General features: G+C 35.1%; 1 protein-coding gene across 1 annotated transcript; it reads left to right on the top strand.

Annotated features, from left to right (window-relative positions):
- Positions 1 to 449: 449 nt before the first annotated feature.
- LOC134801342 (uncharacterized) lies at positions 450 to 21000 on the top strand. Its single transcript, XM_063773883.1, has 6 exons — positions 450 to 605; positions 687 to 942; positions 5829 to 6148; positions 15961 to 16275; positions 16871 to 17126; positions 20142 to 21000. Exons 1-6 carry the CDS (start codon positions 465 to 467, stop codon positions 20459 to 20461), a joined length of 1608 nt encoding a protein of 535 aa, XP_063629953.1. The 5' UTR covers positions 450 to 464; the 3' UTR covers positions 20462 to 21000.
- Positions 21001 to 21089: the final 89 nt, after the last annotated feature.

Genomic DNA, 21089 nt, shown 5'->3' with positions numbered 1-21089 from the left:
AGTACTTCGATAGCAGCTTAGCAGTTATTAAGTAGAGAATGTTGTAGTACTTTTATATATAAAGTTTTTTTTGTACTTTTAGGTAAAAGGTTATAGATAAAGTAAGTAAATATGTGAAAAAGGTTTGTTTTTCACAGATATGAGTGCTTAGGCTTTAGGAATGGTACAAGAATGGTCCCAAAGGGAAGAAGCCTCATCCCACACAATGTGGCGCGTCCACTGATCCGGGATCACACACACACATGAACACGAAATGTTAATGAACCCCGAAAAACGTGCATCCACGCAACGCCGTATCATTGTGATATCATTTTCGTAGCACCTTAATCGTCGACTTTTAGGTCCAGTTTTCTCGGGCGCACGTAACACCCGTGGTGGGGGTGACATGCTTAAAACAGACCGTTTTATACTGCGTGGGCACACTTGGTGTTTAACTTTCATTAGGGGTTGTTTGAGCTGACAACATGAGGTGCTTAGCTGTCCTAGTTTTGGTCGCGGTTGCGCGGGGCATGCCCACCGCGGAAAAGGAAGATCAGGGGATCGTTGGGAGTGTTATGGGTGTGGTGAAGGAGTGTTCCGAAGGCGATGTGTCTTTGTGTTTGAAGGTTGGACTTCAGTGATGTGATAAAAGTGATAAGTGTTTAAAATAAATAAGTGCATGAGTTAAAAGTTTTTTTTGGTTGCAGGAGAAGGCATTAAAGTATGTGGAGACGTTATCGTCAGCGCGGGAGTTGAGTCTGACTGACGGAGTGACCTTAGTCGGGAACGGGTCTCCGAGGTCTGCTCGTGCCCTGGATCCTCTGCCTGAGGAGCCTCGAGCCAGGGAAGCGCTCGTGGAGTCCCGGCTGGTGGACTCTGCTGCTGATCTGTTGGAGAACCATGTCATCCAGTTTAAGCTGCCGTCCTTCGCTGTCGAGGGCATGAGGAGGTCGCTCGAAGAAGGTAAGAAAGTTTAAGTTATAACTTAAATAATCTTATCCCATTATTTAAACTAAAACATTATTCGCTCGTTTTTATTTTTTATCATGACCCGCCCCAAGCGATCTGTTCTAGTTTAAATAGTTAGTGATGTTTGTATAAGTTATATAAATTAAATTGAAATCCCTCTATGCTAAAAGGTCAAATGGCTGTGGCATTTGTAAAAAAGTCTGGGATAATTCTTGGGATTAGGTTGCTGATCTCAGGATCCTTTAGCGAACTGTGGCAAAAAAATCGCGAGAATAAGGTAAACATTATGTTACAAATATGTTGTTTTTCGGGACAAACTTAGAGTAGACATTTTCATTTATTTTTCATATTTTGTGTAAAGTCTTTAAATAGTTCACATGTTTATTTGAAATGATATCTATTCTTCTTGTAACAAGCTGAATGTAATTTTCCAAATGTACTTAGGTATTGAAAAATAATAATATACCAAGTAATAAAACTTCTAAAAAATACGCACATATGAGGGTCATGTTCGATTTACATGTAAAAATCAAGAAAATATAAAAAAGTAAATCGTAGCTGGACAAATTATGTTATTTTAGTACAATTTTACCATATAATTAAAAAAATAGCTCTATAAATTACCTATTCAACTAAAATCTTAGGTAATTTGTGAAATCATAAATAAAAACCGGGCAAGTGCTACTCGCCCACCGAGGGTTTCGTACTTTTTAGTATTTGTTGTTATAGCGGCAGCTGAAATACATCATCTGTGACAATTTCAACCGTGATTTCAACAGGCTGGTGACAGACAGACAGACAGACGGACGGACAGACAGACAGACGGACAGTGACGTCTTAGTAATAGGGTCCCGTTTTTACCCTTTGGGTACGGAACCCTAAAACTTATCTTAAAAAGCAGGCAAATGTGTTATATTTACATAGAAACAAAAGAAAAAGTAACTCGCAACCTTGTAAATATGCGTGCTAATTTGACGCATAACAATGACATAAGACGAGATAACTTCACCGTACTGTAACGTATCCTTAGCGCAAACTAAGACTCGTGAGACATACTCCACAAACACTCGTAAAGCTTGCCAAGAACTTTCGGTTTCCAATCTTAATATTACAATCGTTACGTAACCAACCAAACAAGATTACGAAATGCAAATAGAAAAAGAAATTTAGCTCAATGATTCAATATTTCACACTTGGTTAAAAAAAGAAATGGAGCAAAACAAAGAGTTTTGTGGTTAAACAATAACTACTTTAATGGTCACAACTCCAGATGGTCTAAGTGTGTAATGATGGTCAATTTGAACAAGATCAAAACAACTTTTACTTACACTCCAGTTTTAGCGTTATTCGACACTTTCAAATTGTAAAATGGAATTATATACCGGTTCTATTATCGAATTATTACCATACAAATATACAGTTATAGATTTCGAATGACTTATTTAATTATATTTTACTTTTTAACATGTGTTGGTAAGAAAATGCAATACAGTTATTCAATAACAAAACTTATAAACTATTGAGTAACAAAACTTATAAACTATAAAGTTAAATTAACAACATGTTATTCATAAGATTACTTTTGGCGATAACCATTTTAAAGAAATTGTGTTAAAGCATTTTTAAAATACGTATACTTTCCCGGAATGTCGACCATCTAGTAGTAGTTTGACTTTGTTCAATAACAAGAAGCTTTTTACCTCATTATTCCTACAACGTCAATCTAGAACGACACAAACATCGTGTTACCGAGAAAGACGGATGCGTTGAATGACCGTCACAAATCTCAGTCTGTCGTAGATTTCTAGACTCGCTTGAATGCCTGTCAGGTCATGTAGCATCAGCATCGGTTACAAGCGGCTTCACGATGGCTATATAGCTGTGCGTGAGCTTGACTTGTTGACCGTACGGTTGACGATGATATACTCTCACGTCTGTACCTTAATCCTTGGTAATACGGCGAGATTTGTTTGACATTATCTTTGACGGTGTATGCAACGGTATCTCCTCGTAAACCCGCAATCAAGGACTCGTTTTCAAGACATTTTATTATATAAAATGCAACTTGATTTCAGAGTACCGTTCACTGCTTTGTCGTCGACTTTCTGTACTTATTTATTTATCACTACCTACACCTTATGAAACAAAGTCCCCCGCCGCGTCTGTCTGTGTGAATGTATGTTTGCGATATACCTACAACTACTGAACGGATATTCATGCAGTTTTCACCAATCAATAGAGTGATTTTTGAGGAAGGTTTAGGTGTGTAGTTTGTTGAGATTTTGTGTAACCCGTGCGAAGCCGGGACGGTTCGCGCTTAAACTATATTGCACAAGAAGAATAAGTACGAATGGTGAACTTATTGTCTTAATAAGGCACTATGTGTAGACTGTAGGTACGTACATTTGTATTAATTTGTTACTTTTCTATTAACCAGTATTCAGTATTTAGTTCTTTATTTGCTAATATAGACAAAAACCATGCAAATACAATAATAAATAAAATATCACATAAAAACATAAAAAAACAGTAACAAAAACAGACAAAAAAGAGATCAAGAAATAATACATTACCAACAGTTAACACATAAATTCGATTGCTTAAATTAGTCATTAAACACATGTGTGTTCCATATCGACGCTGGAAAGGAGAAATTGGATAAGCGACATTTTCAGAGATATTGAGTTATATACATCGTTGGAATCGCCAGATTTTTCTGCATCGAATGGACTAGGTTTCGTACACATCTGACGACTTTAGTGTCGCTTATCCCGTCGGTGATTTGGAGAATCACTGGTACATTTAAGCTACTAAACGACTTTGTTTTCAACAAATTTTTGAAAAGTGGAGATTAGATGAATAGTTATTCAATGTAATGAACCTTAGAGTTTTTTACTTATTTGCCAGTTCAGCTTAACCTTAACTTGGATAATTTTGCCTTATGACAACTAACCTTTCACTGTCGGTTAACTATTTTTACTTGGCAGAATAATAGGTTTTAATGTCATATAGATAAATTTACTTGACTGTCAAATGTGAACTATTGGCGTTTATGATCATGTACTTAATTTCAGATATAAAACTTTTGTCGTTTATTCCATTTTACCTAAATTTTGTCGGAAGTTACCTAGTAAATTTTTAACTTACTTTCTTTTTGTTATTATTTTTCTTACTATCAGAAAATGCCAAGTTAGGGAAATAAATAGACAAAATAACATTACATATTTTAATCTAAGCTATACACGAGATAATATTTTTTCCTATTTTGGTTTCAAATATAAAGTTCCCATTCTTACGGGTACCTTGTAATTAAGTTGGCACTTGTTATCTTAAGACTCGTTACATAACTTCTTATTTGAAAAAATGCTATGTATACAAATTCCTTAAAGGGTATTTTTTATTATGCGTAGGTATGACAACCCTTTCCTTGTGGTCGATAACTATAAAACTCATAGAATCTAGATGTATCATAGGTTGAATGTGTCGCATAAGCAACTTATCGAGTTTGAAATTGCTTCTTAAAAAGTGATTAGATAAATTATCTGGATTTGTTTCATGTCAAATTTTACGTACTTATATATTTTTTTGCTTGACTATAAAACAAGCATATTTTGCAATAATAATAACATCACTATAACCCTATAAAGTTTCTCATTAAAAAATTGGTCATCATAATGAATTTTAATGATTTTTTTTAGAAAGGGTTGCAGTTTTTTGGCTCCCCAGTTAGTTAGCTGCGTGTCGCTTATCCAATTTCTCCTTTCCAGCGTCGATATATTAAATTCACTTTTTGTTCACTTTAGTAACTTTCGTATATTTATAAAAATAATACACCTGTCCTTATTTGAAACACGTACAAAAACAAACAATACCTAAATTAATTCTGGAAGCATTGCCACCATATCGCTATGTAAATAACTCTAGCCCAGCTTTCGTCAAAACCATTTCAAGTCCACTAGCTGATACAGATGTTTGGATTTCACCTCGCATAGTACCTGATATTACCATAATTAGAATCCCATTCATATTCTAAACGAGTACAAGTACGCACTTGCCACTTAACACTTGTCTCGCCGCTGTGAAAGTAGTACTTGCATTCTTGGTTCGGTCATTAGAGTATAGTCGGTGGTCGAGTCCTTCTGTCGCATTGAACTTTCATGGAAACCTGTTCGCGCGAGCAAGTCATCGTGAAATCTAGCCATAACTGGCTTCTAACTTTCAAAGATGTAATTGCTTTCGAATGAGTGGGTAGATGCCCTTTGGTCTGAACAAGAAACGACATACCCACCTACAAAATAATTACTTGGTAAGATGTAAAACAGTAATTAATGATTTGGTTGTGCATGTAATGTTTTGCATATTTACGTATCTACATAAACATTTTAAAATATCCCCTCAGTCGACACAACTGCGACAGATTAAAGACTCAGGTCATAAAAACCAGTCGATCTTTACAAAAAAAAAACAAACCCGGTCAAGCAGGATTAAACGTACCGTTATATTTGACTAGTACATCAACTTACTCAGATCCTCAAGAATGCGGCTAAGCCAAAGAACAAATCAGTCATACAAATTTAGGATTTAAAAAAATGTAAACAAACTGAACAACTAAATACTTGAGATTTGATTTTTTTTAGAGATTAGGCATTAATATATCCGGATAGTATTGAACTAGATCTAAATTTTATAAATGTTGTTATCATGTTGAAATCAATACCTACCTTACATCTTAATCATTATGCCGCAGGCGATCATACTCGTAATCACGCCACCGAAACATGTTTTAAATATGATCTAATTTTGAACAATCATTCATAAACTTGTACGTGTTTTACGTGTGTTGTGTGTACGTCTACTTATTATTCTTTTCTCTTTTCCAGCTCGTGGCAAAAAGAAGAAGATCAAGCAGCTTCTGCCCCTTCTAGCTCTCGCTAAGTTGAAGATCACCGCTCTCATCCCCCTGTTCCTTGCCATCATCGCCTTCGCAGCCACCAAAGCCCTGCTCCTCGCCAAGGTGTCCCTCCTCGTCGCCGGTATCCTCGCCCTGAAGAAGCTTCTGGCCAGCAAGCACCATGAGACCAGCTATGAAGTCGTGGCCCACCCTCATCATGATGAACATTACGCCAGCAGCGGACATGGCTGGGGACGATCCATCGATGACGCCCAGAACCTCGCCTACGGCGCTCACGTCAAGTCTGATTAAATTAAGCCATTTGACTTCCACAAGGATCAACTCTATGACCGCTATTTTATAGTCAATATCATTGAGATGCGGGCATTTACTTTAAAGATTATTTAAGCAGGCTTATTTATTGCTAGCCTTACTTTATTTATTACTATTTATTTGATCCCTTTGTAAGGGAGTGTTGTTGTTTTCATAAACGGTTGTTCTGAGTTTGTATGGCCCTTCTTGTTATACTATATTAGTATTTATATCAGACCCTATACGGTATCCGTATTTGTGTATTTTGTTTTCACAATAATTTTTGATACTCACTAATACTTGTACATATAATTTTATTTTGTTCGATTATTTAATTCTAGTCCTTTCTTCTAAGTCCTCAATTTATTCCATTTGATATTGTATCATTATAAGTTAGTTAACATTTTTTAATTTTTATTTATTTTATTTAAACTGTGATATTTGTTTTATAATTCATCATTTATCATTATCATTAACTTATTCATGTCCTTTTTATATTGTATAGCACCGATAGTATATCTATTATCAATATTATTATATTTCTTCATTTCATGTATTTAATTATGTATGTATGATTTATGTATCTGTATTATTGCTCATTATGATATTATGATAAGTATATAATAATACATATTATAATTATATTGTATATATGACTACTTATGATATACATACTTATATACATAGTACTTATGATATATTTGCAAATCGTACAAATAAAGAACTTAAAAATAAACATGGTTTTTCCATTTCCAAATCAAAATTAATATTTACATATTAATATAATATATATCAAACTGAATACGAAAAGTAGTACTATCGTAAACACTGTTTACCGACCATTCAAAATTAAACTTTATAACACCGATATAAGTTCGACCCAATTAGTAGACACAATAACAGTTTTGAATGATTCACGGTTAGTTTCACCAGACTTATATTGACCGGGAACACAAACAACAAAACAAAACAAAAGAACAATACAAAAGGTAATCACGGTTCATATCCCGGTCAATATAAATCTGGTAGACACAGTGGTTAGTAAAGTGTGATCCTGTTAGTACTTTGCGTAGGTAGCTTAGGGTATCATTACCACTTGCAGTATTATTAAAGCTTATCCCATCATATTCTGCAGTAATTTTACCGCAAAATTCATTTGAATATAGAAAACAAGCGGTCTGACCGACCGCAAGATACTTATCTTGTGGTGAGCTGTAACACCTTTAACTAAAAGCTTTTGTACAATTTATAAGATACCAAAGTTACTCCTTGAATTGAACCAAGAGAGTTCTGCAACGATTTTGATAGCACACGCAGTGGAAGTGTTATTTTAAACGTCAAATTTCTATGAAATTACGACGTATAACACTTGCACTGTGCTATCAAAATCGTTGCAGACTTTTCTTGGTCTAACTCTATTTTATACTGATCTAGTTCTGTATTATTTGAGTACAATACAAAAAGTAAAATCTCGGGTCATGATATTCAAAATGAAAATACTTAATTATGTCGTATATAGATCTTAGAATTGATGATTTCATGATGTGGCAATCATTGAATTAATCGGTTGATGACCTAACAAAAAAATCAATATGACATACACATTTCTATACTCTCAAGCTTTTTTCTTCTTTGGGATTTCAGTGCTTTTCTGATTGCATCCTAAACGAGCGGAGTCAGTTTGGCTTCCTGGTTCCAAAAATAAATAAATAATAAATATTATATGACATTCTTAGACAGATTGACCAAGTCCCACAGTAAGCTCAAGAAGGCTTGTGTTGTGGGTACTCAGACAACGATATATATAATATATAAATACTTAAATACATAGAAAACAACCATGGCTCAGGAACAAATATCTGTGTCATCACACAAATAAATGCCCTTACTGGGATTCGAACCCAGGACCATCGGCTTCACAGGCAGGGTCACTACCCACTAGGCCAGATCGGTCGTCTATGATTTGAATAAATATCTAAAGCCGTTCGATGTTTTTCTTCATACAATAGCGAAGGATAAGTAAAGATCAAATGATATTTATTTTAATAAGATCCACGAAATTCATGTGTTTGAGCTAGGATTTTGATATTTGGCAGACAATCTTGTACATTCTAGACCTACCTTTTTATTCTAACCTAATTACTTTACACTAATGAGTAAATATCTCCTCCTAATCGACTATTATAAAAATTCTACCGCCATCTATCGGCTCAGACCGATATGACCATCTAGATGTCAATGTTAAGGCCGTAATGCAAGTTCAGTAAACAAACTTGCTTAACGAACCGGTTCGCTAGTTGGTCTAGACTTGCGTTGTTGAAACTAGATGTTACTGTACGCGATTACTTTGGTACGGTACTTGACACAAACAAATGTAGGTTTGAATTTCCTTGTGTAGTTTATTCTTGGTACCTAATCGAAAATATCAGATTATTAAGTACTTTTACCCACATCTTCAAGCTATGTAGCATTAGCTATTTGGTCCCTTTATTTATTTTTTTTTTCTTCACGCGTTATCCCGGCATTTTGCCACGGCTTATAGGAGCCTGGGGTCCGCTTGACAACTAATCCCATGATTTGACGTAGCCACTAGTTTTTACGAAAGCGACTGCCTTCTGACCTTCCAACCCAGAGGGAAAACTATCCCTATATTTAACTACACGGAAAAAATACACATTGTTTTTCTCTAAGGTTGTCCTTATCCAGAATTAAAAGAAGCATATTAAAATACAAACAGGTTACTCACGTAAGTTTTTAAATAGAGATTTTATAACTAATTAATCATTTATTGTCAGATTGTGCATGTCAGTACATATGAATGCAGTGCATGTTATATTTGTTTGAATTGACCAAGTCTCTCTTTTGTTGTTAAAATTTAAATAATATTATTATAAAAAAATAAAAAGGCGAAAAAAACCTACAAAATAGTATTTAATAAGCATGACGATAAGCTTATAATAACTAGGTAGGTACAGTAATTTTATGAAACTAGATATCTTGGTTTCTCAATATATTTTGTGTGTTTTACATTGTTTAAGCACAAAACTTTTAATGCTGATTTCTTTTTTTTCCTGGAACATTCATTTGCTTTTTAACGCAGTCATGTTATGTTGTAAGGTCTACATCCGATGAATGTGCTATGAAAAGTATCGCAGGCGTTTAGATTTCAAAGAGTATTCGAATCGAACTTGTAAAATCTGTGTCTATTTTTAGACATGAAAATAAAATTTAACGAGTCACCTGTTTGGACATTTCTTCAATATAAATATTAATTTGTTATGACTTATGACAGCGATAAATCAAGAGTAGACCAACTTTGTTAATTATGTTGTAACCATTTTCCACGACTGTTGAAAATTGAGGAAAATGGTTAGTGGAGTAAGCTGTAGAGTTAAGTGACTCCCTCTGCATAGAAATTTGTTTGCAGGTGTGTGGGGGGGGGGGGGGCACCAGCCAGAGGTCACCAACTCACCAGCATCATAAACTTAGGTCAGTAGTTTTAATGCTTTACTTGTAAATTAAAATTTGAGCACATATTTAATTATATACATATGTCATCTAGGAATTGATCATTTCATGATATGGTTAGGTTAGGTTATTTCATGATGTGGCCAAACGATCATTTTATGAAATGATTGCCACATCGAGAAATGATGAATTCTAAGATCTGTCCACAACACATACATATATACCTACATACACCATACATATAATGCTAAAATCATAGCAAGTCGGCTAGCAAGAAAACTAGACTCCGACTACCATCCGACAACGTTAAATTTTCACTTCGCAGTGATAATGACTACACATATTCCATAGTAGAACAAAACTTGACATCGCACTTGGCATGAAAACTTAGCGTACCTAGTCAAATTCTAAAATTCATCATTCATCATTGAGATCATCTCCTGCCAGTGTTTTCAAATGCCATTGAAACATCTAGAGTCTGTGCGGAAAGAGAAGAGTCGTGGAATGTATTGGGTCCCATACATTCCACGACTCTTCTCTTTCCGCACAGACTCTATCAGTTAGGTTACACGCAAATAAAAACTGGTTTCTAAACACTGTAACGGTTTACCGTTATTTCCAATTAAAATTCTACAAAATAAGAAATAAACTTAAACCTAAATATAACTATAAACTACTATAATACACATTTCATACTTATTATCTAAAAAAATATACACAAAAACCTTGAAAACTAATATATACAAAATAAATCTACGAACAAACAGAATTGACGACTGCATTTGCTATTAGGTAAAACTAGATGCGAATACAAAGGACTACGTCACCCGGCTCGCGATAAGCGATGTGAACCGGCCAGCTAATGAGACACATACGCGTCCGAGACATTGCTACCACGGCTTTGACAGCGAGAGGTCAAATCGACTAAATTCAAAGATACAATTTTACAGTCATGATGTGACAAATTTTTAATATGGTGTAAAATTTATTCTAATATTAAATGTGTTAAGTTCCAGTATTTCCCCAAATAGGGTGAGTGTTTTGAATATTTTGTAGTTTTAAGAGAAAGGTAACTTTCATAGTAGTAAATTAAGGAATCATTTTCTTCTTGCCATCACATTTTCATTTAGTTCTTTCTGGGTACATTTGGCTATCACTATCTGCTTATTAACTGTAATTTTCCTATAAAAATAACGCAGGAAATAACAAGCTTCTCGAACCTTCTGGAAATATGAGTCTACCCACTTTATAAAAATCTTGTAGATTATAATCAAAGTTAGGCTTAATTCTAATTTAAATGTATAAAATTACATGCCAAATTGTAGTTGACATGCATTAATAAAGCTTTTAGTTGTAGAAGTACATTTAGTAAATTTAACTTCACTTTCTTCTTTGTTTTAAATTTAAAATGATGATTCTACTTGTGACTGCCACATCATTGATCACCATTTAATTCTTTGGGGTTCACTACACCAGCCTACTTTCTCATTAGCGCATTAATTTGGCCTAAAATCCGGATGTCGCAGTCACTTGTACAAAATTGGACTTTTCTTGAAATGGCCATTTTTACCGGAATTCCAGGGACCAAGTCTGGGGTTGGGGTCGGAACCTACCAACCTGAATTCGCATGCTCCGCTTCGTTCCGGAAGGTTCCCGTGCTGGATCCGGAACCCTTTTTTTTGAAGACGGCCACCTCCAAGTTCGACGTTCTGCGACGTAGTGCAGGGAAGTGACCCCTATCAAGGACTCGTTTCACCACTGTTAATTGCCAGCTCAGAAAAGATCCACGACCTTGTCTTTCCTTTAGTTTTTTTATTTTTTTTAAATTATATTTCGTAAAATTTACTCTGGTTAGTTTTCTTTCGTCTCATTTTGCAATCTACCTACTTCATGCGACGCTAAACGTCACAACACCGACAGTGAAAACATATTATCTCCTTTTAAGCTACAAAGCCAGATAAGACCTTTTTAGGGTTCCGTACCCAAAGGGTAAAACGGGACCCTATTACTAAGACTTCGCTGTCCGTCCGTCCGTCCGTCTGTCACCAGGCTGTATCTCACGAACCGTGATAGCTAGACAGTTGAAATTTTCACAGATGATGTATTTCTGTTGCCGCTATAACAACAAATACTAAAAACAGAATAAAATAAAGATTTAAATGGGGCTCCCATACAACAAACGTGATTTTTGACCAAAGTTAAGCAACGTCGGGAGTGGTCAGTATTTGGATGGGTGACCGTTTTTTTTTTTTGCTTTTTTTTGTTTTTTTTTTGCATTATGGTACGGAACCCTTCGTGTGCGAGTCCGACTCGCACTTGCCCGGTTTTTTATAGTAGGTTGAGATATCATGTTCAAACATCACAAGACAAAGGCTAGGGTAGTGTCAAATCATGATAATCACTTTTGCATTCATGCATCATTTACCATTAGCATGGCTGTGACAGTGATATTTGATGTAGCACACGTCATGGGACGTAGCGGAAGTAGTTCATATCGAAGATTAGTTTTATTGTACATTATAAAATCTTTATATTTTTACCATCAGAATTATATTTTAATTGAGAATATTTAAAAAAAAATATGGTTTATATGGTTATGAAGTTTCTGGAGTACCTGTGTTGAATTCAAGTAAAAACTAAAGACATACCTTATACTAAATATTTTGGGATCAGGCTTAAAAAATTACTGAAAATAATTTGTGGGGAATATTTTATTATATTACTGTTACATTTTGGTAATAATTGCTTTTCGTTGACGAAAGTGCTTAAATATGGAACTTCAAACATGAGTAAGAGCAGTCTATCAGGCCACGATCCATAGTTTGCGACATATCTTGGAACTCTAATCTTCAAAAAAACTTGACTATCCTGAAATATAGGAAAAGGATACTTCGTCCCTATTGTTTTTTTTCTCATCAAAATAATTAATGGTGATAAGTTATTGAAACTCGTAATGCTCGACAGTATTGATCTGTTGGGATATGATGGAAGACGTTAGGTATATGCGCGATGATGCACCCATCCCTTTTTAGCACCGCGCGATTAAAAGAGAAGGGCACAGTTTTTATCATGTTAGCACATATACAAATACAATTTGGATTGTTTGTTATAGGAATTTATTTTCTCTAGGTAGGTTTAATTTTAGTCGTTTTATTGTATAAGTAGTCATAATTTTGCTTTATACAATTAATGTAAGATACATTTATAGTATTTTCAATAAAGGCTTTTTCACTACTGTTTTGTATAAGTAATATCACTCTGTAATCCGCTCTCTCCTGTAACTTGCTAACCAAACTCTCCGCATTACGGTGACCAACGAGTATTATTTGTGCGTTATGACATGTTACTTTCTTTATGGAGTTTAATGTAGGCGTGACCGGATCTCGGATTGTCACAATGGAAAATAATATCGTTACTTGACTCTATCGTAGAGCCAAATGGAAAATGTGATATATGGTTTAGAGTCATACTAAGCTAACGCGGCAGCGATTTTGATAGCACAGACTGTGCAAGTGTTATTTTAACCGTCATAATTTCATAGAAGTTTAGCTATCAAAATCGCTGCCAGAGTTAATTTTAATAACAAACATAACATGTCGAGCGTTTTTCGACTTAGAATACGTGAGTGACCCGTTTTTAATATATTTAATACGCTGCAGAGTTAGCTTGGTCAGGCTCAAGACGAGCTAGGTACTGAGCGTACCCGTAATAGGTTTAATTTGTAAGGAACAGATGTGAACTATTTTATGTTATTTTACCTATTTTGGATTGTGATTGTGTTAATTGATTGTATGCTAAAGCACTGTTATAACGATGGATTTATATAAAAGTTTACGAAATTTTGCACAATGATAAAAATGTTGTAACAATAAACCAGATGTAGTGCATAATTGATATCCATCGTATTTTCTCGAAAAGGTTCGTATTTGTCAAGCTACTTCGGTCAACCTCAGTACTTTTTGTACCGAGCCTTACTGAAATAGCAAGACAGGTTCGTACATTTCATTGAAAATACGAAGGAAAATACACTACAAAAAATAAAAAAAACAACGGGTTGCACTCCGGGAGTGCCGGTAGAAGTGAAAACTTAATGACATTGTAACAGTTTTTCGATCAGGTCACGTGTTCGTCTTACGAAGCGTCTTACGTCTTACGCTGTCGCGAGTTTAACATTTTCTCCCTATCACAAAAAGTGCACAGCGCCGCTAAAGAAGTTTTAACTTCAAAAATACACTACAAAGTAAGAGGCAGTACATCTGTAACTTTATTCAAAACAGCAGAGCATCAATTACAAAGTAAACCGAGATAACTCAACAGTCGGAAGAAACCCAACACCATCTACACTAGCCAGGAAACGGAAGGAAATCCCACAACTCTAGCCTCCTACAAATGAGGTGAAAACCCTACATTTTACATGCAAACTGTGCCCAGAAGCGACGGATTTGTCTTACTGGCTAGCACCATGAATCTTAAGATAAACCCCCACAAGCAAATCTATAGCTTGACTCTCCATTTTACAGACTATAATCCTTTGAAACGGGAGTTTTGAATATGTACAATGAGCTCTCTCTAATGTCATTGTTTGTGCAAGATTGTCAATGGTACTTTTGTGGTACCGACAATTAAGGTATTGAGGCTTTTGTACGTGGTTGAAGACTGATTGATTATATGTGCAATGTTTTTAGTTATATGGTTATATGGATAAGCGCTGGTGGCCTAGCGGTAAGAGCGGCTTTCAATCCGGAGGTCGCGGGTTCAACCCCAGCTCGTACCAATGAGTTTTTCGGAACTTGTGTACGAAATACCATTTGATATTTACCAGTTGCTTTTCAGTGAAGGAAAACATCGTGAGGAAGCCGGACTAATCTCAATAAGGCCTAGTTTACCCTTTCTCTGGGTTGGAAGGTCAGATGGCAGTTGCTTTCGTAAAAACTAGTGTCTACGCCAATTCTTGGGATTAGTTGCCAAGCGGACCCCATGCTCCCATGAGCCGTGGCAAAATGCCGGGATAACGCGAGGAAGAAGTAAGAGTTTTGAGTTATATGGTTGGATTGCATAAATTAGAGGATATCCTTTGTGAGGTTTTCCGTACTGGAATTTCGATGCGTTGGCACTGAATGCGCATTTCAATAGTATGAATTGGCATGACCCAGACGTCCACTCTTTCCTGTCTCTAAAGGATAATAATGTTTTTATTATCGGACATCAGGGAATTTCTGAAAATCTTTTTCGGACCTTATTAATTATATCAGAGAGATCAGGGCCTCGTGTCCAGGTTGATTTCGAAGCGGTTTAATCACCATGTCAAGATTAAAGCATGTGGATTGGTTTGGAAGTGATCGGACCATGAAATAACTATTCGTTTGACCAAAAGCTAACGTCTAGCCCATAGTTTATGTTAATAAAAAAAATATGATTAAATGTGTAAAAGAGTGACAATCTAATTATAAATATGAAAAAAAGTTGGTTGCCGAATCCAAGCCAAAATTTTCAACTTCCAGCAACCTACTAAAGCATATTGATATATTAATATTCTTAAGGATGACTCACATTAGACCGGGCCGTGTCATCCTTTAACCTAGGTACATACAAAAAGTCTAAGTGTCACTAAAATCTTAATCTCCAAATCAAATTTTAGGCCATTCGAACTTCAAAATTCGAGTCAGGAACCAAGTTACATCTTATGTCGGTTTCTTGAGTAACAGAAGAAAGTTTGGTTGCATCATTTGTTCGTTCGACCTCTTTTCGAGTTGACACACGTTACTGACTAACATAATTCCGTCCTCTATATGCGCGTCCTGAGATGCTTGCAAGGAAGTGCCTTTAAATGAAGTCATTTTTAACACGATACCGATCATTGCGTTTAGAAAGCGTTAGATATTGCGGTGATCAATTTCCCGAGGTGGTGAAAAGTTATGAAATTATTAAATTAGAGTTTTGTTATTGTTCTTAACAGTTTCTAAAGTTCACATAATTAAGCGTCTTCATTAGGTTTCTTGAAGACATGGTCTTACTGTCTTTTAATTAAGCTTTTAAATGCCTTTAACTTCGTAATCGTGTTAAGTGTCGTCATCAAAGTGCGTCAATTAATATTTTATGTAATTTTAACGTACTGAAACATTATTATTATTTTATGTTTAAGACTTAGGTATTTTCACTCGGTTAGGCATTTAGTATTTTTGTACGTGTTAAGAGAGTACATAGACTGAAAAGATTTTAAAATTGAAGCATATACGTAAATTTAATCAAAAACTAAAAATATTATATTAAAGCTCTATCTGATAACCTTGCCTAGAATGATGTCGATCAAATACAACTGACCCTAAAGGCAGCCATCATAACCCCCTTTCCAAAAATCTCGCAAATCCGTGTTAATACGTTTTAATGCTCAAAACTTTGACTATTTACATTTCGTCATACGTCCCACTCGGGGCGTGACATATGAGCGAAGGAGGGGGCCGCAAAATAAAACTGACGAGTGCCAAGCATTTCCTAACAATTGTACATTCGCCGTAGAGATGAAAGCGTTCGTGGCATTCGTGGCATTCGTGGCCGTGGCCCATGGCCTGCCCATGGTCAAGGAGGAGAGTTTCATGGACAAATTCATGGCCAACCTGAGGGAGTGCGTGGAATCCGACACCGCGCTGTGTTTGAAGGTGTGTGAAGTGATCAGTGAAGTGAATTGTGAAATTGGATTAGGGAGGACGATTTAGGAGTGACCGATTTAGGGGATATCATGGACGATTTATTGCTCAGTGAATTACGAGTTTGTAATTTAGGCTACTGGAAATCCCGTTACCTACGTCAAAGCGGATTTTGAGTTCAAATTATTGAACTAATTTGAATAGCCGGAACATTTGCATAAAATAGCGGGCTTTGCAAAAATCTTGTTAGACGCGGAAAACGCGGATCGAACGCGGAAGTTCAAATAATGATTCAGATAATAAAGTGATATTAAAACAATTACTTGAACTAACTTCATTCAAATTAAACGCAATTTAGGAAAGTACTTCATTAAATTTCGACAAGCTTGGGAGGTTCGGCGACATAGTTTCGTAGGCAATTAACACATTCATAACCTTTTTAATTGATATTATAGTACACACCGTAATTTCCGTTTAAATTTAAATTCATTGCGTTAATTTCAGTTAAGGGATATTATACTAGTTATCAAATGAAATCGTTATAATGGACAAGACTCGAAAAGTTCTAAAAAATTGGGAGTTCTAAAGTTTCCCTTCTTATTTTCAGGAGAAGGCAATGAAATATACAGAAAACTTGGCTGTCTCCAAGGAACTCAGCGTCGCTGATGGAATCATGACCTTCTCAAGGACCGGTAGCCCCAGGTCTGCCCGAAGCTACGAGCCTTTACCTGATGACTCCAAGGCCAGGGAGACGGCGGTGGAAGACAGGATCCTGGACAACGTTGTAGATTTCTTGGACGGCCATGTCCTGACGCTGAGGATGCCTAAGTCCTTCACTGAAGACAACTCGGTTGAAGAGGAAGGTTTGTAGATTTTTGTTTTTTTTTTCTATTATGTCAGGTTTCACTTTGAAATGGAAGTTAAATTTCGTTTTATATATTATTAGAATTGTATTAAAATTAGTGCCAAATTTTTTTCGTAGATTAGATCACATACATATCTAAATAACATGTTGTGAGCATTTAAATTGGGTAAGAGATAAAATAGAGAAAAATTGTGACACCAATTAATAAATATTAGCCCTAAATGCATAATACTAAGGCTATATTTATTACAATATTGAGTAATAGTAAGTAGGTACGAGGTACAGGGGTCTGCATGAATAAGTCAAAAGAAAACTGCTTAAAATTATGTATATGACTACTTCCGGTGTTTTAAAGCGGTTTTGTTATGTAAAAATACCAATTTATGTAAAGTACTAGACATTTTTCATAAAACAATAGAAATGAATAAAATAAATGCTCAGAGAAATTTCAAATTTGAACATTATGAAAAATTTGTCCTCCTAAAATCATTTTTTAAATTTGTAATCAAATTCAGGACAACAAGGCAAAATTGGATTCTTAGACATAAATCCATAAAACCCCCTAAAGGAGAAAATCTGTATTTTACTATATATTTACAGATCATTTCCAGAATAATCGATACCGTACTATATAGGCCTTATAGCTAAAATAAATCATTCTCACCCTCCTGTGTGGTTAAATAGTTCCTCTCACGATATAACCCGTATTCAAGAGCAATCAATCGGAACATTAATAATAACCGAGTAATCACAGAAAAGCTAAGAATCCCAGTTCGCACGTTTCCGATTCTAGTGTGTACAAATTTCTCTCAAAGTCAACCGTATAAGTATTGAGTAGGCGAAGTCAACAATAACCCGCTAGTTTCTCCTAAAACTTTTAACGCATTTCCAATAAGTACGGACTGTGTGCACACAAGGTTTTATGACTACACAACCAAGTCGGTCGACTGTACTTTGTGTGAAGTCCCAAGTCATCAGTAAAGTAATACGTGTCAAGAAGAATACAAATGGCAATACGTTTAGGTGGGGTCAAAAGGTCATGACGGTAAAAAGACATAGATCTAGACATGATAGAAAATCGTATTAATCCTAGACAACATAGTTATAGTTACAAATTTTACATTCAATTAAGAGGGACAATAGCTCCTGACAATAGGTAGGTACTTTAAACTCTCGCGTTTTGAACACATATTTAATTACACAAACGGGTCTACCGCAATATAATTTCGTTTTAAATAATGATATTTTATATCGCAGTAGACCCGTTTGTGTAATTAAATAATAGGTACTTTTTTGATACAATTTCCATTTCGGGAGAAAACGGTTGTCACTAATTTAATCTTAATAAATCACTTTGATTTTGATGTCGATCGCTTCAACATAATTATATAAGTTATAGTTTTCGGTAAAAAAAATGCAAATTTTGAAAAAAGGGAAAGCTATGAACCTAATCTTTCATTGTGTCAATAACGTACTAAAAATCATGGAGAATTTATAAGTGGAAAAACATTTTCTTTTAGTATGGACGAGTACGTAGTATTCTTCCCTCTTAAAGATGCTATGTGATTCGCAGGATAGAATTAGGTTACAAGATTAGAAGAGCTTAATGAATTCTAGACCAATTTGATGCAACATTAAGTCATAAAATTTGCATAATGGTACTGACATCGTAACATAGTAACGTGTTGCTATGCTGTGATGTAATAAGCGTCAAATTAACATAAAATTAAACATCTACAATAAGGCCACAAATGAAACAAGTTAAATTTCAATTTTATGACTCGCATGTTTATAAACGTGTCAAGTACGTGATTTATATAAGCTTCAGTCAATTCTGCTTAGTAATGATATATAATATGACATTCATTCAGGCTTTCTTCAACCACGTATAAGATTTCTAGTCTTAAGTTTTCTTACGTCGAAAGATTCTTGAATAGCCGATCATTAAGAATAATTTGCGGGTTAAAGATTGTTTTATTAAATATTTGAACTGTAATTAGAAAGGCTATTAAGATTTCAAATGGCTAACAGAAAATACAAATAGTTAGCGGCAAATGAACATGAAATATTACTTTTACACCACTTAAGCTCAAATTGACCTAAGACTAATCAATCTAAGAGATCGCTGAGAATGTTTGAAGGTATTCAATCATTTCAAACAAGCTGGTAATGATTTGTAGCACGGGTTACCATTATCGTCAATCTTTTGAATAATCATATTACATTTACCATTTTTTATCCTCGTTGGACCACTTTCGCTACTGTAGGTAAATTTTTGAGCCTCCTATTTTAAATGTAACGGTACTAAAGAAGATTTGAATTTCATTAACGGGTTTTGAAGTCAAGAATTTTAATGTTCTAGTTTGCAAGTCATGCACAATGAGACATTATTTTTACTATCGGGCCAGATCTAGACAATAGGTACAGGTAGTGTTACTGTGGTTGCCTGGGTGTGTCAATTCACACGTTGCTTTTACAACTTTTGCTTTTAACTTTCTTTCATTCTTTGGATAATTTTCTATTCCGATACGTTTATCTATCTATTAAAAAGTTCAATGGTAGGCAAGAGTATTGTTCTAGTGGTAAAATGAAAGAAACAATTACAGTTTTATAACTTTAAAATACCTTGTTTTACTTAGGCTCCAGTACACTATACTTATATCGCAAAGTAAACTACCTAGATACTTAAAGTTCATTTGATTGATTTACATCAACCACATACGCATTATCTACTTACGTTAAATACTTTGGCGTCTTGTAAACTTTACCATAAGCTTTCTTCATCTCTTTATTTTCTTTATTTACCTATATATTTTTTCAATTCTTTTTATTTAAAGTTTATTTTAACTTGTCAGCAGATTAGACTCTGACCAGTTAGTCAGTTAGTTAGAGTTATGCATACATATCCCTATAAGCTCCACAATTGACGTAACGCTTAGAATGAAACTTAGCATGGTCCGACTCTAATTTATTGTCATAAAAATCTACAATTGGGTATCTTATTTGTCTCCAGGCCGTGGCAAGAAGAAGAAGAAGCTGAAGAAGCTCCTCCCCATCCTGGCCCTCATCAAGCTGAAGCTCGCTGCCCTCGTCCCCCTGTTCCTCGGCATCATCGCCTTCGCCGTCTTCAAGGCTTACCTCCTCGGCAAGATCGCCTTCATCGCCGCCGCCTTCGGTGCCCTCAAGAAACTCCTCGAATCTAAGAAGTCCAGCGGCTGGTCTGAACCTGCTCATGAAGAGCACGGTTGGGAAAACAGTGGCGGCGGCGGCGGTTGGGGCAGATCACAAGATGCACAAAACTTAGCCTACGGCGCTCACGCCAAACAGCTATAGATTTATTAAATTATTTATTTAATTTATTGAGAGATGAATGAGCGAATTTATATTATCTTGTATATGTGTATCATATTGATTTAACCACCGTAATACTTGTATTCTATTATTTGATGTGTGCCTGTGATTTGCGTGAAAGTTACACACCAGTATTTTATATATGTTTAATTTTGATTGCACTATAAGTGATGACTGATTTATTTTAGTCTTTCCTTATTTTTATTTTTTAGTTTAATTATTATATTTACGTACATTTATGGCCTTCTTTTAAAGGAGGAGAGTGACATCTAGTATATTTTTCACCAAATATTTTAAGTTTTTATTTCCAAAGATATTTTTATTTGTTTAGTTATTATTTTTTATTATTTTATTGTGTACTTTTAGGCGTGAATGAAAGCGGTGTATTTATTACCGAACGAGCTATTTATTAAACGTTAATTTATAAGCTTGTATAGTATGAAGTGTTGTCGAATAATCGAATTTGAAATGTATTTACGATGGATCCACGTAAAACGAAACAATAAATTATTTTACAAAAACGATTATTTTAAATTATTTTTATATCCTCATCTTTCTGTAAAAAAATAACCGAGTGGCACTGGAGCTGCTGTTACATAAACCACTACTC

This window comes from Cydia splendana, chromosome 21 (assembly GCF_910591565.1).
Source record: "Cydia splendana chromosome 21, ilCydSple1.2, whole genome shotgun sequence".
NCBI lineage: Eukaryota > Metazoa > Arthropoda > Insecta > Lepidoptera > Tortricidae > Cydia > Cydia splendana.
This window is presented reverse-complemented; position numbering and strand designations above follow the sequence as displayed.